This window comes from Silene latifolia, chromosome 4 (assembly GCF_048544455.1).
Source record: "Silene latifolia isolate original U9 population chromosome 4, ASM4854445v1, whole genome shotgun sequence".
In the NCBI taxonomy this organism is placed as follows: domain Eukaryota; kingdom Viridiplantae; phylum Streptophyta; class Magnoliopsida; order Caryophyllales; family Caryophyllaceae; genus Silene; species Silene latifolia.
Genome location: NC_133529.1, coordinates 38,758,736 through 38,772,932, shown reverse-complemented (window position 1 = coordinate 38,772,932; position 14,197 = coordinate 38,758,736). Strand labels below are relative to the sequence as shown.

At 34.6% G+C, this 14,197-nt stretch overlaps 1 protein-coding gene across 2 annotated transcripts; it reads right to left on the bottom strand.

The window, feature by feature from the left end:
- Positions 1-1,935: 1,935 nt before the first annotated feature.
- On the bottom strand, positions 1,936-10,468 carry LOC141653444 (aquaporin SIP1-2). Of its 2 annotated transcripts, none has more exons than XM_074461210.1 (3): positions 9,999-10,468; positions 2,782-3,054; positions 1,936-2,280 (listed from the first exon to the last, which is right to left on the bottom strand). In XM_074461210.1, exons 1-3 carry the CDS (start codon positions 10,305-10,307, stop codon positions 2,113-2,115), a joined length of 750 nt encoding a protein of 249 aa, XP_074317311.1. In that variant the 5' UTR covers positions 10,308-10,468; the 3' UTR covers positions 1,936-2,112. The 2 variants fall into 2 exon arrangements, with proteins under 2 accessions (XP_074317311.1, XP_074317310.1); XM_074461209.1 differs by lacking the exon at positions 9,999-10,468 and adding an exon at positions 4,183-4,651.
- Between the last annotated feature and the right edge of the window lie 3,729 nt (positions 10,469-14,197).

The following is a 14,197-nucleotide window of genomic DNA, read 5'->3' as shown; positions in this document are numbered from 1 at the left end:
AAGTTATTCCATCACGTGTCGTTCAATTAGCCACTCAATCTACCCTTTATGTATTATTGTATAGATGTTAGCAGAATACGATTGACGGATTAGTACCATTTTTTACCATCAAATTAAATTAGCAGAACTTAGAAAACGTGTTTGGTAATTAGCAGATTATATGATAAAACCACCATTTTCATGTCCAAAATGAATATGCTATTATAATATGCTTCTATTAGCATAATGTTTAAAAGTAGTAGATTCCGGCCAATATGATATTTGAATACTCCGTTAACCAAACACATGAAATTAGTAGATTGATTGGTCAATCTATTATTTAAGTCGAAATCCTAATAATTTCACCTAATATGATGTTTACCAAACAACACCTTAGAATATATTTATCACTAGGTTTGGTGCCCGGCTTCACCCGGGCTACCTCTATTTACCGTTAAATTTTATTTCAATGAAATAAACTATGTTGGAGTTGTCTAACTCACACGTTTACTATTTGTAATATATTTTTCTACGGCATATCTTTTAATTATGATGAAATGTAAAATTTATTTTCAAATTATGAGACACGTTCACTACCCCGCTATTAATATTATTACTTTCACGACATTCTTTCTTAATATCATTACGTTCACTACTCCCGTGGTTACTATTGTTTCTTTTACTAATTCTTCTATTTTTTTCTGTTAAATCCATTATTCCCGTTAATTTTATCCGGCCTATATTTAAATAAATAAAATACTTTCTTGAGTCGATTGGTTATTTAATTGTTCATACTTTTTCTCATTGTTACCACTATTACTTTCACTACATTCGTAGTTACTTTCACTACATTAATACCGTTAATTTTATTAATCTTGCTGCTGCTACTATTACTTTTACTACATTTAATCAATACTATACTATAATTCTATGATGATACTAATTAATTAAATAAGTGGGGCATGTTAATTTTAAGGAAAATCACTATATTCTTGTGTTTTCTAAATTTAATTACTTTAATTTAATGTAATTTCCATAAATATTCTTCATCAAGACATCTTTATATTATACTTTTAACCAAAACTATATAATATTTACATTGAGGTCCCTTTATCGCGTCTATCACACTCTTTATCGATTTAAAACTATATAGTATAATTAATTTGTATAGATTTCTTTAATTACATTGAAGTCCCTTGGTTTCTGAAATTAATATATAGTATTGATTGATTGATTGATTGATTGATAGATTCAACCTTGAATAAGTTCATAATAACCGGTTTAGAAATCTGAGCTCGACCTAGAAATCAGTTTGGAAATTTGAGCTATGTTGTAGGAGAGCCGTTTCATGTATTTTGATCTTTACTCGTTAATTTTATGCAACTATGGGTCTATTTTAAATTTTGCATGTTTTTTTTATGTTTGTTCATTTGTAAGATACTTGTATTATTTTTTTTTTTTTCGAGGGGGAGAGTTGGTTTACAAGAATTGACATAAAGAGAAATGAAACGAATCCAACTAATATTACCCCCATTGACTTAACCTTTAACTCAACCAGTTATTTGAACCCTAAAAGCCTCAAACCCAACAAGAGAAAAAGGATCACCCCACTCCAAACATCCATTCCACCAACCTCGACAACCCCATCATTTCCAAATCACAGAAGCGAGACTGGGAAAGACATCGAGGTAGAGACACAAGTTCTATACAAAGTGTCACTAAAACTTTAGCATCACCCACAATAACGCCTTCATCACCCACTCTAAGTCTAACAATCAAAGACTTCGTCGTTAGAACAAACTATTAAGTATTAACCACCAAATCATATATCATATATATTCTTCTCATTTTTCGAGATATGTAGTTGAAAATTCGAAGAACTTGAAGATATTAAGTAAGATAATACAAAAATTTCAAAAAAATATTTGTTTCGGGGTACCCTTTAATACTAGATCGTTGGAACTCTTAATTGCACAATTTTTTTTAAGTAGAAGTAGATCAGCAATACACCCTCTCAAGTCTCAAGTATTTATGATGTAACTAATAGAATATAAGAGGGACAAAATATACTTGCATAAAACCAGCCTAATATATGAACAATCAATAGCTTGGTACAAATTAAAAGAAAGCACACTAGTCTGCCTTCTTGTTCTTAGGAGCTTTCTTCGGCTTTTTCGGCTCTGGGAAGATAGCACGGAACACCATTGCAGCCAGTATAGCACCAATGAAGGGGCATATCCAATAAACATAGAACTGGTCCCATGTGTTGTGCATTCCTTTCATGTATGCCCATCCGAATGCCTGCAATTACAGCAATCACATAAATGAGAGATGAAATACGTATCAGATTTGCGAGTGGCTGGAATGCCTTTTCTACAGCCTCCTGTGGGGGAATGTAAATGCAAGCTAAGCTAGCTATTGAAGTTATTGAGTGGTTGTATTCAAGATCTGAGGTCGAGATTTGTCTAGCTCAAGAGCTCAATGGTGGGAAAAGGGTGGTCGGATGTACGTAGTCTTACACCTAGTTAACACAGGAAGGTTGTTTTCTAAATTTTAATGTCAGCTTTCTTCAAGGATCATAATCCATAACCAAAGAACAATGAGGTTTTGGCTCCATTGGAAATGGAAATTGTGGCTCACTTAACATTGGTAAAAAAAACCAAGGGCCTCTTGGAATAAGAAGGGCGGTCTCAAAAGACCCTAAAATCCCAACTTTAAGAATCAGCTAGAATACAGATAGGATCGCTAGAAAAAAAAAACATGGAAGTAATACAGTATCTTTTTTGTCAGAAATATACTCACATTGGCAGGATTCATGGAAGGTCCTGTATAACCGGAACCAAGAACCACCAAAGTGACTGTAGCCATCGCAAGCAACCATGTCTTCACAAGGGACCCCCCAGGGACTTTGAGAAGAATAATGAGGACATTCAAGCTTATAAGAAAAGTCAACACCCCTTCTGCTGCCGCTGCAGTATGCAAATCCACTTTAATAGAAGGTCCACCCAACATGTGTTTGTACTGACTTGGCATCACTTCTGAGATTGCCCAAGCACCACCAACAGCACCAGCAGCCTGCAAAATGACATAGTAATATCTTTGATAGTGTCTACCACATCTGGATTTCACAAATATAACATTACCCCAACGCCTCAAAAGGCTCCTGTCCTATGTCGAAGTAAGGGTTTTCCGAAGTACACAACATCACCCTCATCTTGAACACACAAAGCCTGTTTCAAAAGGTGATCAGTGGTGAAAATTATGTCGGAAATTGCACCGACAATACACTAGGTCACCATACTAAACGGCACTTAAATTAGTGACCCTAAACAACCAGTAAAAATAAATCTGAGCCGAATTGTATGACCAAATTGAATAGCAATCTGAATGCTTACGTCTTTTATAACTATTGTTTGCCGATATGACGGAATCTTAAAATCTTACAAAGTCTTAACTATTAGTAGAATATGCTAAATTCCCTCCGTATAAGATAGATCAATACCTTCGCCAACTTAATCTAATGTTCACACTAGTAACCTACACCATTTACTGAGAAAGTGAAAATCTTGTCTCTTCCCTTGACATAAAGATCTGTCCAAAAGACTAAGCTACGACTCTATTCTATCCTTGTACCCTTAAATTTGGCCGATCTCCCGAGACAATGATTCAACATTCCTAGGTCTTCGCCCACTAGAAACAAGAGAGGTTTGAGAAGAAATAAACTTAACCCATAAGGCCATGACTCGTCAATTCATCATTACAAAATTCAACTCAGTTTTAAAATGATCATGGTTGATGTTCCACTGACCAATTAAATCCCTAAACACTTGAATTGACACACTTAATTGAAACCCCGCCCGAACTCCCAAACAATTATCAACAAACACAATCCTTAAGGAACGAAAACCCCATCAGAGCACTCCCAAGTCCCAATTGAATGCCCAATCCACAAGTCAACCACGCTTATTAAATATCCCCCCATAACGGATCCAAAACTTGATCCTATGAAGACACAAGCAATCCAATGGACAGTCTCTTTCGAGTCTTCTCCGAACTTCTCCCCTCACAAACCGCAACTCAATATATATGATAGCCATTGCATTTGTGACCCATTTAAGCAAAAACAGAAGACATTCTAATTTGGGTGGGAGAAGCAAAGGTTAAAGAGAAGACAAGAAAGAAAAGGGTCCATTAAAAAAGAACCTGAGCAGGGAAACGAAGGGCCATGGAAAAGAGAGAATCCTGAGTAAGACCAGCAGCGTAAAAAGCGGCGGTACCAGTAGGATTAAAACTAGCACCACCAAGTAACTGACCCACAAAAGTAAAGATAAAAACCAAAGTAGCAACAATGGCAGTAGTAATGACAAGAGTGAATGAACCCTGAACCCCAATAGAAGTAGAAATTAAGTAAGTAAAGAGGCCGATTGTGGACGCCGAAAACACCCACATGGCGGTTAATATACCGTCTGCTATTGCTAGTTTAATCGCCACTGCCGTCGTCGTGGCCGCCATGTGGTGGGGTTTGGTTGGGTGGTAAGTAAGTGTGATATTGTTGAATTTTGGTTGTGATTGGATGGGGAGAGAAGGGGTTGTTAAGTAGAGAGTAATTTGGGAGTTGGGAGATTGGTTGGTTTTAATTTGGTTTACACCTCTTTTGTTGCTCTTCTACCTCACTTATTTTACTAAAATGTCAGTCTATATTCCATGAATATACAATAATTCAAAAATAAAAATAAAAATCAATTCAATAATTCATGATTGTGTTGTGTTTAATGTCTACTAGTCTTAAACCCGTGCAAATTGCACGGGTTTGCTATTTAGTTTGCTTTTTCAAAATTAGTTATTATAAGAAAACTAAAAAATAATTAAACCGTATTCAATATGGCTTTTTGTCACATTTATTCGATATCGTTTTTATATTAAAACTGCATCAAATGTACAAAACTCATATTATTAAAATCGGATATCGCTTCATATACTTATAAAGTTGTGAGAAAACCGTAGTGTATATTTTTGCTGAGCCCTACCATCTATAAGCTTATGAAAATATACATTTTGGGTTCCATACGATAATCTGAAATAGGTTGATATACATTATCACCCAACAATAATTAATATAGTACAGAGTATTGTTTTTCGGTTCGGTCATGTACTTTGCAATTCGCATATATGGTGTAAGATGGTCGTATAAGTTCCTTGCAAAATTAAGGTAAGCCTTTTTTAAGGTGACGGTATCCATATTATTATTAAAACGGGTTAAATTTTACCCCATAATACATATGATCATATGGACAAAATCTTTTACGTTTCCCTATGTATTTAATTGCACGGGTATGCTATTTCACTAAACTATATATAATAATAAAAAGACAAACTAATCATCTATCCCCATGCCACATCAACATTTTCAATTATTTACACAACCCACCTCCACATTACCAAATCATTTATTAGCAAAAAAAAAAAAAACAATTAAAAAAAGCATTATATAACACCATTAAACTCTTATTTGAGAAAACAAAAAAAGTAAATGTTAAATAATTTGTAGCATTAAATACAAACTAAAACACCACAAATTTTAAAATTTGTCTTTCACAAAAAATTTAGAGAGACGGTCTCAATATCGTTATTGAGAGACCTCTCACATGATGGGGGAGTTATTTATTTTTGTTTTCTATGTTATGTCTTTCACTAATTTAGTGGAAGACGTTCTCTCATGAGACCTACTGTTTTTGGATTTTATTGTGAAATAAGTTATCCCGCAAAAAAAAATCACATTATATCACTATAATTTTATTGCGTTTGTAAATGGTATCATCTCTTACTAACTTTAGGACCCGTGTAAAATGGCACGGGCATATAAATTGAACATATAAATAAGCTTTTAATATTTTGTTGTTACAACGACATATTAATTTAATTGTGCAATATTATGTTGATAATTGTACCCGTTAATTTAAATGAATAGGATACACATAAAAAGAACTTGAAAAATAAAATAACATATTTTTTTTTTCATATAACGTACTTCAAATATTATATACTCAAAAATGCGAACATGTTTGACACTAATGAGGGTACAATCATGCGTAACTTTACAATTAATCTCAAAGACACTCGTGATTTTCACGGGTGCAAAAGCTAGTTGTTATTAAGAAAAGTATCAAAAAAATATGATTAATATTAAAAGGCCTTCAAATATTTTAATCAATTTGATAAAGAGGATATAAGCCATATGTAATAAAGAGGACAGTTTTAAACCCGTGCAATTTACACGGGTATGCTATTTGAAATTTTGTAATTTAAAAAACATAAATATTTAAGATAAATTACTACTTTAATTATCTTTTTTATTTTAAAGCTAAAGCGGTAAAATATCTCTAGTATTTCTAATTTGTAATACAACAACTGCTGCTATTCCTACTAAGGCATATGATAATAAGTTAAGTAGAGAAAGATTTTCAATATTATATCACTAATTATGGAAACTATGAGTTTCAACTCTAATTTATCATGATATATTCTCAACAAACTTTCCCTAATTAGTTTATTATCCTATATTCTACTTGTCTCATGGTAAATATAAATTTCAACTCTTCAGTTCCCTTTTGCCTATTTCTTCTCCCAAGAATTATTATATCATATATTCTACTTGTAATCATTTATCTTTTTCATTCTCAAGTAAATTTACAACTATCCCATGGAATCAAAGTTAATCCAAATTATTAAAAAAAAAAAAAGTAATAAACTTCCCTACTTAGTTTTTTCTAGTAATTTTTATTTCAGCAAGTCTCTCTTGTGACGGACATATCTGTTATAAGTTTGCGACGGGTCAAGTAATACCCATGTGGTTAGATAAAATAAAACAGATTGCTACTTCCTAGATATTCTGCTTTGTCTTATCTACCTCACATGGATAATATCTGACCCATCGCAAGATTGCAACAGATATACCTGTCACAAATGAGAATTTGTGTTTTTAGTGGACTTAGTTTTTATGTTGACGGAGCCCGTAAACCCACAGCTATATCATTTGACCCAAAATACCACAACTAAGAAATCTACCTCATGTCATATACTCCCTCCCAGTCACTATAATGTTCCCTCTTTCCCAAAACGGATTATTCAAGTAATGTTCCCCTTTCTATTTTTAGAAACTTTTACTCTTATTTTATTCATTTCTCTCTCCTATCACCAAACCCCACACAACTCTTTTACTCCTATTTTATTACTTTCCTTTATGTTTTAGCCCCACAATTCTTTATTTAACTACTAATAATTCATCCATCTCTCCTACCACCAACCCCACACAACTCTTTTACTAATATTTTAATACTTTTACTTAAGTATCGTGCCCATATCAAAGGGGAACATTATAACGACTGAGAGGGAGTATATATATAATCACTCTCATTAACCCTCACTCCTCAATACTATACTCAATTCCACTTCCGCCGTCATCTCATACAATTTACCATATTCAATATCCACTCATCATCTTGATTTACACTACTCTCCATCCCTCCCTCCCTCCTTTGTAGTTGCTCATTCTTTATCTCCATACATTAAGATAAGATTAAGATTATATTAGTATTTCTGCTAAACCATTTTTTTCAAAGAAGGAGTCTTTTTGTATCACTATTTTGTACGATTTCACTCCTTCTTTTTTCGATTTTGCAATTTATTTACGTTTTAAAATGTTTTGAACCTTTTTTTTTATAGATTATATATGTGCATATTCGTTCTTAAGATTTTCAAGTTTGTAGATCTAGTGAATAATTGTGATTGATAATGTCAATGTTTTTTATTCCCGTTTTTTTATTCGTTTTTTTTTTTCCATTTTATAAATCATTTTGGTGTTTTTCCTTAAATTAATAAGAGTTGTAACTATTAAAAGCATTCCTTTATTATATTTTTATTTCCTACAGAGCACATACTGAGTATAAATATAAATGTTGAAATTGTGCATATTTAATTTTTAATATTCAGTATACTCCGTATTTAGTAGTGTAAATCAAGATGCAGAATTCGTTGTGACAACAGTCATGAAATAAAATTGACAAATTAATTAATTGAAATAATTGTTGTAATTATAATGATGTGAATTTTATACTTACTGTAAAACTTAAGTCATATTATGTAGCATGTAACTTGTAATTGAACATTGAACTTCTCAGTTCTCATAGAGAAGGAACAATCAAGTTGTACATAATTAATTTGTTTAAGCAACGTGGGCACTAAAATTTAGCAAAGAAAAACTGTCCGTTGAATTGTTGACTTTAAACCACAGAGCGCCACGTAAGCTCTGTGGTTGTTCGTTTAATAGATAGGATTAAACATCCTAACTCAATTTTTGTGTCATCCATTCTCTCCTACCTATATCTTATCCACCAAAATTTCGAGTTTACATATTTAAGTCCTATTATATCTTATCCAGGTTTATTGTAGAAACTATGAATTATACTAATGAAAAGGATTTGTTTAAGGAACCTAAAACGGAAATGTAAAAAAATAAATGACTCAGATAGTTAAACTCATCATTTAAAATCTTTGTCTTAAATACTTAACTTTCAATCGTAGAAATGATTTTACCGAATAACTATTGACATTAATAAAGTTAAAATATCCATCTCATTAACAACGATAAAAGTATTAAAAGTTAATTTTTCTGATTAAGCCTTCTATAACCCATAAGATCATTTATTCCAATTTTTAGTATAAAATATAACATTTATCTTTCTTAAAAAAACACATGGGCCACACTTTAAATAGTACTCCATTCATACCACACCAATAGTAACATTGAGAATCTTGCCACTATTCATGATCGTAGGGAATCTTCGATATTATTCTTAATCTATAAGAGGAAATATAGTCATGTGAGATCTTGTTTGATTTATCGTCATGAATGCTATAGGAATATCAAATTTTTATAATTTTTAATAATGTATAACTAAAGATATTCACGTTGTAAAATGTATCTCGACAAGTGTGAAAAAGTCAATGTTATCATTGATGGGGTATAGAGGGAGTATAAATTGATTACAAGAGGAAAAAAACATACTTTTGTAAGATAAGATCTTCTCCGACCTGCATCAAAGAAACAGATTCCTAAAATGGACGAACCATACCAAAGGTAACATACTCTAAATGGCATATTTTTGGACAATATAATCCTTATACCCTCCTCATAGTTACACAAATGCCATCATGTGGCCCACCCACTAACTCCTTATTTAACTCACCTAAACCCATTTAATAATACCCACTACCCATGTGGCCCACTCACCAATCTTTCCATCTTTGCCCCTCCTTTTTACCTCTTTTCTTAAATAACCCATTTTTCACCATGTTACCTTTCGTCTGGGTCGGAGGGAGTACTAAGTAAAGGTGTTGGTGTGATCAAATGAAAAAGAACATTATGTATATGAAATATACCTAAAATTCAACGTGAATAGAAAATAGATGTGATTAAAAGCGTGCCTGAATTTCTAACATATAGAGTACTTTACACCCCTCTGTCCTACACGAGGAGTCAGGATTTATGGTTAGGTTGCGAAAAATTCCAACGGAGATAAACAAGTAATGACATAAGATAAACTCAAAATATTCGAAACTTTTAGCTAAAAATTGTGAGATTTCATTTTCCAGCGGGGGCGGGTCCCCCTCTAAATCCGTTATTGATTGAGTTTGTCTTAATCATTTCTTTATCTTTGATTACAATATCATATAAAAGATAAACAATATTAAGACGGAAAGAGTCTAATTTAGGTCCTCCGCTCACCATCTAAGTCGACTTCATTCGGCAATGATCACACAGCGGTAGTGCGGTGCCAATTGACACTTTAACAGATTTAGTTATCAAATATGGACCCCTTAATTTAATTTCAAGATCAATCAACCCGAATTAATCAATCCAAATATTCAACGGATAGAAAGACCCGTGAACAACTGTAACCGAAACTCGATACAAAAAAAAAAAAAAAAAAAAAAAAAAAAAAAAAAAGCACAAAACAAACCTGGGCAGGGAAACGGAGTGCCATAGAGAAAAGAGTATCACCAGGAAGACCAGCAGTATAAAACATAGCATTACCAGTAGGATTAAAACTAGCACCACCAAGCATCAGCGCAATGGCATCAAATATAACGATATGAACCGAAATAATCAACGCAAGAATCAAATGTATCCAATTACTCGTCACTTCCACACCCACTGCCTCCGCTATCACCGTTGCTGCGATCCCGAACGCTGACGAGCAAAATAGCCATGCGAAGGTTATTATCAAGTCTCCTATGGCTACTTTTATCGCCCCTGTTTTCGACGCCATTTTTTTGTGTTTATTTTGTATTGATTGATTGAGTGAATTAGGGAATTAGGGATGAAGGTGGGAATTTAGGGATGGGATGTGGGTGATCATGATCTGGGTTTGGTTAGTTAGTTATCAACTGGAAGAAACAATGGTGGAAAATATTATAACATATTTGATGCGATGTCGTATGTTAAGGTTTGTTATTGGATCATTGATTGTGACTTTGCCAGATGTAATGTGTGTGGGGGTAACATGATTTTGGTATTCATGGATCGACGTCGGTACCAAATGTTGTTCGTAAATTCTGTAGCAGCAAAGAATTACGAAAGGAATAAAAATGCAGTGACGAAATAAATGCCAAAGATCAGAAATACCGACAGAGGAAAGGTAGTGACACGGCATTTTAACCGCCCTTAAAACTATTTCTCCGGTACGACCGTGGTGGCGATCAGCACTGACCGGTAGTCCCCAAGGTTTACACTACTGCCGCCTTACAAACTCGCCCACTCAAGAATGTAAGGCCTGGAACGACATTAATACTTTACCCAGAAAATAGATAGAGATAGACGAGAGCGAAAGAAGAGAGTATTGTTTTTGTTGTGTATTATTGAGGCAGTGGAGTCAGCTATTTATAATAGCAGAGGAACCAGAAATCGACTCCAGCAAAACAGGAGTCGAGGCTGGTAGTGGGGAGAAAAAATCTCACCCACTAACAATCGTGTGATGATCGATTCAACAGACGAATCTGGACAGAAACTGCACACAACCAAAAACAAACTCACCCGGATCCAAAAAGATAGGCCAAGCCCGCCGCAGGCGATTGCCAAATCCCGAATCCCGAATCACGAATCCGGATCCGGGCTCGGGCACGGCGCACGCGCGCGCGTGTGCGAGCTGAATTAAGCACTTCGCAAGTCTTAGCAAAAGACTCCCACAACCCACTAGTGATAGGGTGAGGAGAGTGAGTACATATAAACCCACAACACTCTCATTTCCTCACCAATGTGGGATAATTGAAAAAACACTCTAAGGCAAAAAGCCCCTATTTTTCCAACAATCCCCCACTAGGGGCGCCAGAGACAGAGAAAGGAATTTCTGGGTAAAGGAAGGATTGGATACTTAGGTATCAATATCTTTCGATTTGAATTGACACTTTAGTGAAATGAGGAAACAACGTACTTACAGCGAGAGAATATCTTGCGATTTGAATTCCTGGCTGAGCTTCGGTCAATACCCCCCACAACACATATCATACCTTCAGAATTAAGATCGTTCCGCGTTCCTAAGTGCAACGCGCTCTTTAGAGCTATGCGTTTACCTCGGTACTAATAGATGTGTTCAGAAGACTTCTCATAGTCTTATAATCTTTACACCTACGTAGGTGGCTCAAGTGCTTCTTAATAGCACTTCTCACATGAGCCATTAAGGACCTAAGTCCAACCTAGTGTATAATTCATCAAGTGCGTCTCAAAAGCACCACCATAAAGGCTATGAATCATACTACGCCATAGGAATGAAACTTTGGACCTAGTCAATCTCAACCTTGACTTAAGGACCTAAGCCCCATTCCCCTCGACGTATTAACGACTAATCTCTTAGTCAACCCCTTAGTAAAGGGATCAGCAAGATTACTTTCGGACTTCACATAGTCCACAGTAATCACTCCATTCCCAAGGAGTTGTTTAACTGCAGCATGCCTTATTCGCATGTGTCTCTTTTTCGAATTGTAGACACTATTCTTTGCAACGCCAATAACAGCTTTCGAGTCACACAGCATGGAGACCGGTGTCAGCCGTCCTCCCCATACTGGTACATCAGCCAATAGGTTTTTCAACCAATCAGCTTCTTGTCCTGCCAACTCAAGAGCTATGAACTCCGACTCCATGGTAGAGCGTGCAATACAAGTCTATTTGGAAGACTTCCATGATATAGCACCTCCACCCATGGTGAAGACATAACCACTAGTAGAACAAATCTCATCGTTACTGCAGAACCCGCTTTGCATCACAATATCCTTCTAACACAAAGCAGAAATTTAGCATAATGCAAACACAGATCAACTGTTCCTCTTAGGTATTTTAGCAAACGACGAAGAGCATTCCAATGTTCATTACCAGGGTTATGAGTATAACGACTCAGTCTACTAACTGCATATGCAATATCTGGTCGAGTACAGTTCATAAGAAACATCACACTCCCTAGGATTTTAGCATACTCTTCTTGGGAAACACTGTTACCCAAGTTTTTACTCAAATGTATACTAGAGTCATAGGGTGTTCTAGCAGGCACAACATCAAAACAGTTAAACTTTTTCAACACTTTTTCAACATAATGAGATTGACTCAAAGAAATTCCATTGGAGTTTCGGATAACCTTAACTCCTAGGATAACATCAGCTTCTCCTAAGTCCTTCATCTCAAAGTGTGATGACAGAAATTCTTTGGTTTTAATTATCACATCTAAATTATTACCAAAAATAAGCATGTCATCCACATATAGGCATATAATAACGCAATCAGATTCTATCACTATGGAGTAAACACATGAATCAGAATTGTTAATCATAAAGCCATTACTCATCAAAGTGTTGTTGAATTTCTCATACCACTGTTTGGGTGCTTGTTTCAGTCCATAAAGTGACTTGCTCAGTTTACACACTTTATTCTCTTGACCCTTAACCACAAACCCTTCAGGTTGCGACATGTAGATCTCTTCCTTTAGCTCACCATTCAAAAAGCGCTTTTAACATCCATCTGATGTATAATAAGGTTATGAATAGCAGCTAAAGCGACAAGAGTTCTTATAGTCGAAATTTTGGTCACAGGAGAATAGGTATCAAAAAAATCAATGCCCTTCTTTTGTGTAAAGCCTCTAACTACAAGTCTAGCTTTGAACCTTTCTATTGTACCGTCGTTCTTATTTTCTTTTAAAGATCCATTTACTCGTAATGGGTTTATCGCCTTTAGGTAAATCAAACTCCCAAGTCCGATTAGAAACAATAGAATCAAGTTCACTTTTAATAGCATCTTTCCAAAAATTAGCATCAATAGATTTCATTGCCTCACTATAAGTTTTTGGGTCATCCTCTATTAAAAAAGCTGAAACAAACTCATCACTTGCACAAACAGAGTATCCATATTCAGATAAATGTGTTGTAACATAATCACTATAATCCTTTGGACATCTAGGTCTTTTACTCCTCCTAGGTTCAACAGCATGATCAATAGGAGTGCTACTACAACTAGCATGAGAAGACATATCAACAGATGCAACAGGTAAGGAAGTAGATGAAACAACATTTTTCTGAAAAGGGAAAACATGCTCAAAAAATTCGGCATCTCTAGTGTAACACCCGCGAATTCCTCATTTTTGACATTTATAAATTATTTAACCGTTCCATTAATTTATTTTATATTTTAAATTATTTAAATTAATTAATCTCGCTTTAAACATAATTTTTATAAAGGTTGCATTTTTATAAGCTTGTTTGTATAAGAATATATATATATATGTTAGTCGGATAATAATAGTAACGGTAATAATAATAATAATAATTCCCGTCTTAAATTATAGTAGGTTTAAGACGAATTTCCGTCTGTTAAAGACCGTCACATTTCACTTCTGAATAAGTTAAACCCGAACCAATCACAAGTCGACAACTCGTATCTACCCTTTTTAACTTATTATTATTATTATTATTATTATTATTATTTTAAACCCCACCATCCCATCCCATTCCTTTTTTTCGAAACAGCATACACAGCAACAATAATGCAGGCACTCAGTGACAAAACAAGCCATGAACTCGCCTGAATCATCCCTCATTCAACCCCAGATCCCGCCTCCATTCTCAACCAAATTTGATAAATTTTACACCAATAGCTTTCCCATCTCGTCCTCCTTCTTTA

Excerpts from the sequence above, each read along its gene's own strand:
- LOC141653444 (XM_074461210.1), bottom strand. The coding sequence starts at position 10,307 with ATGGCGTCGAAAACAGGGGCGATAAAAGTAGCCATAGGAGACTTGATA. Across the intron at positions 3,055-9,998 it reads CACTCCGTTTCCCTGCCCAG|GCTGCTGGTGCTGTTGGTGG; the intron begins GTTTGTTTTGTG and ends GTCATTTTGCAG. Across the intron at positions 2,281-2,781 it reads CTTCCATGAATCCTGCCAAT|GCATTCGGATGGGCATACAT; the intron begins GTGAGTATATTT and ends CTGTAATTGCAG.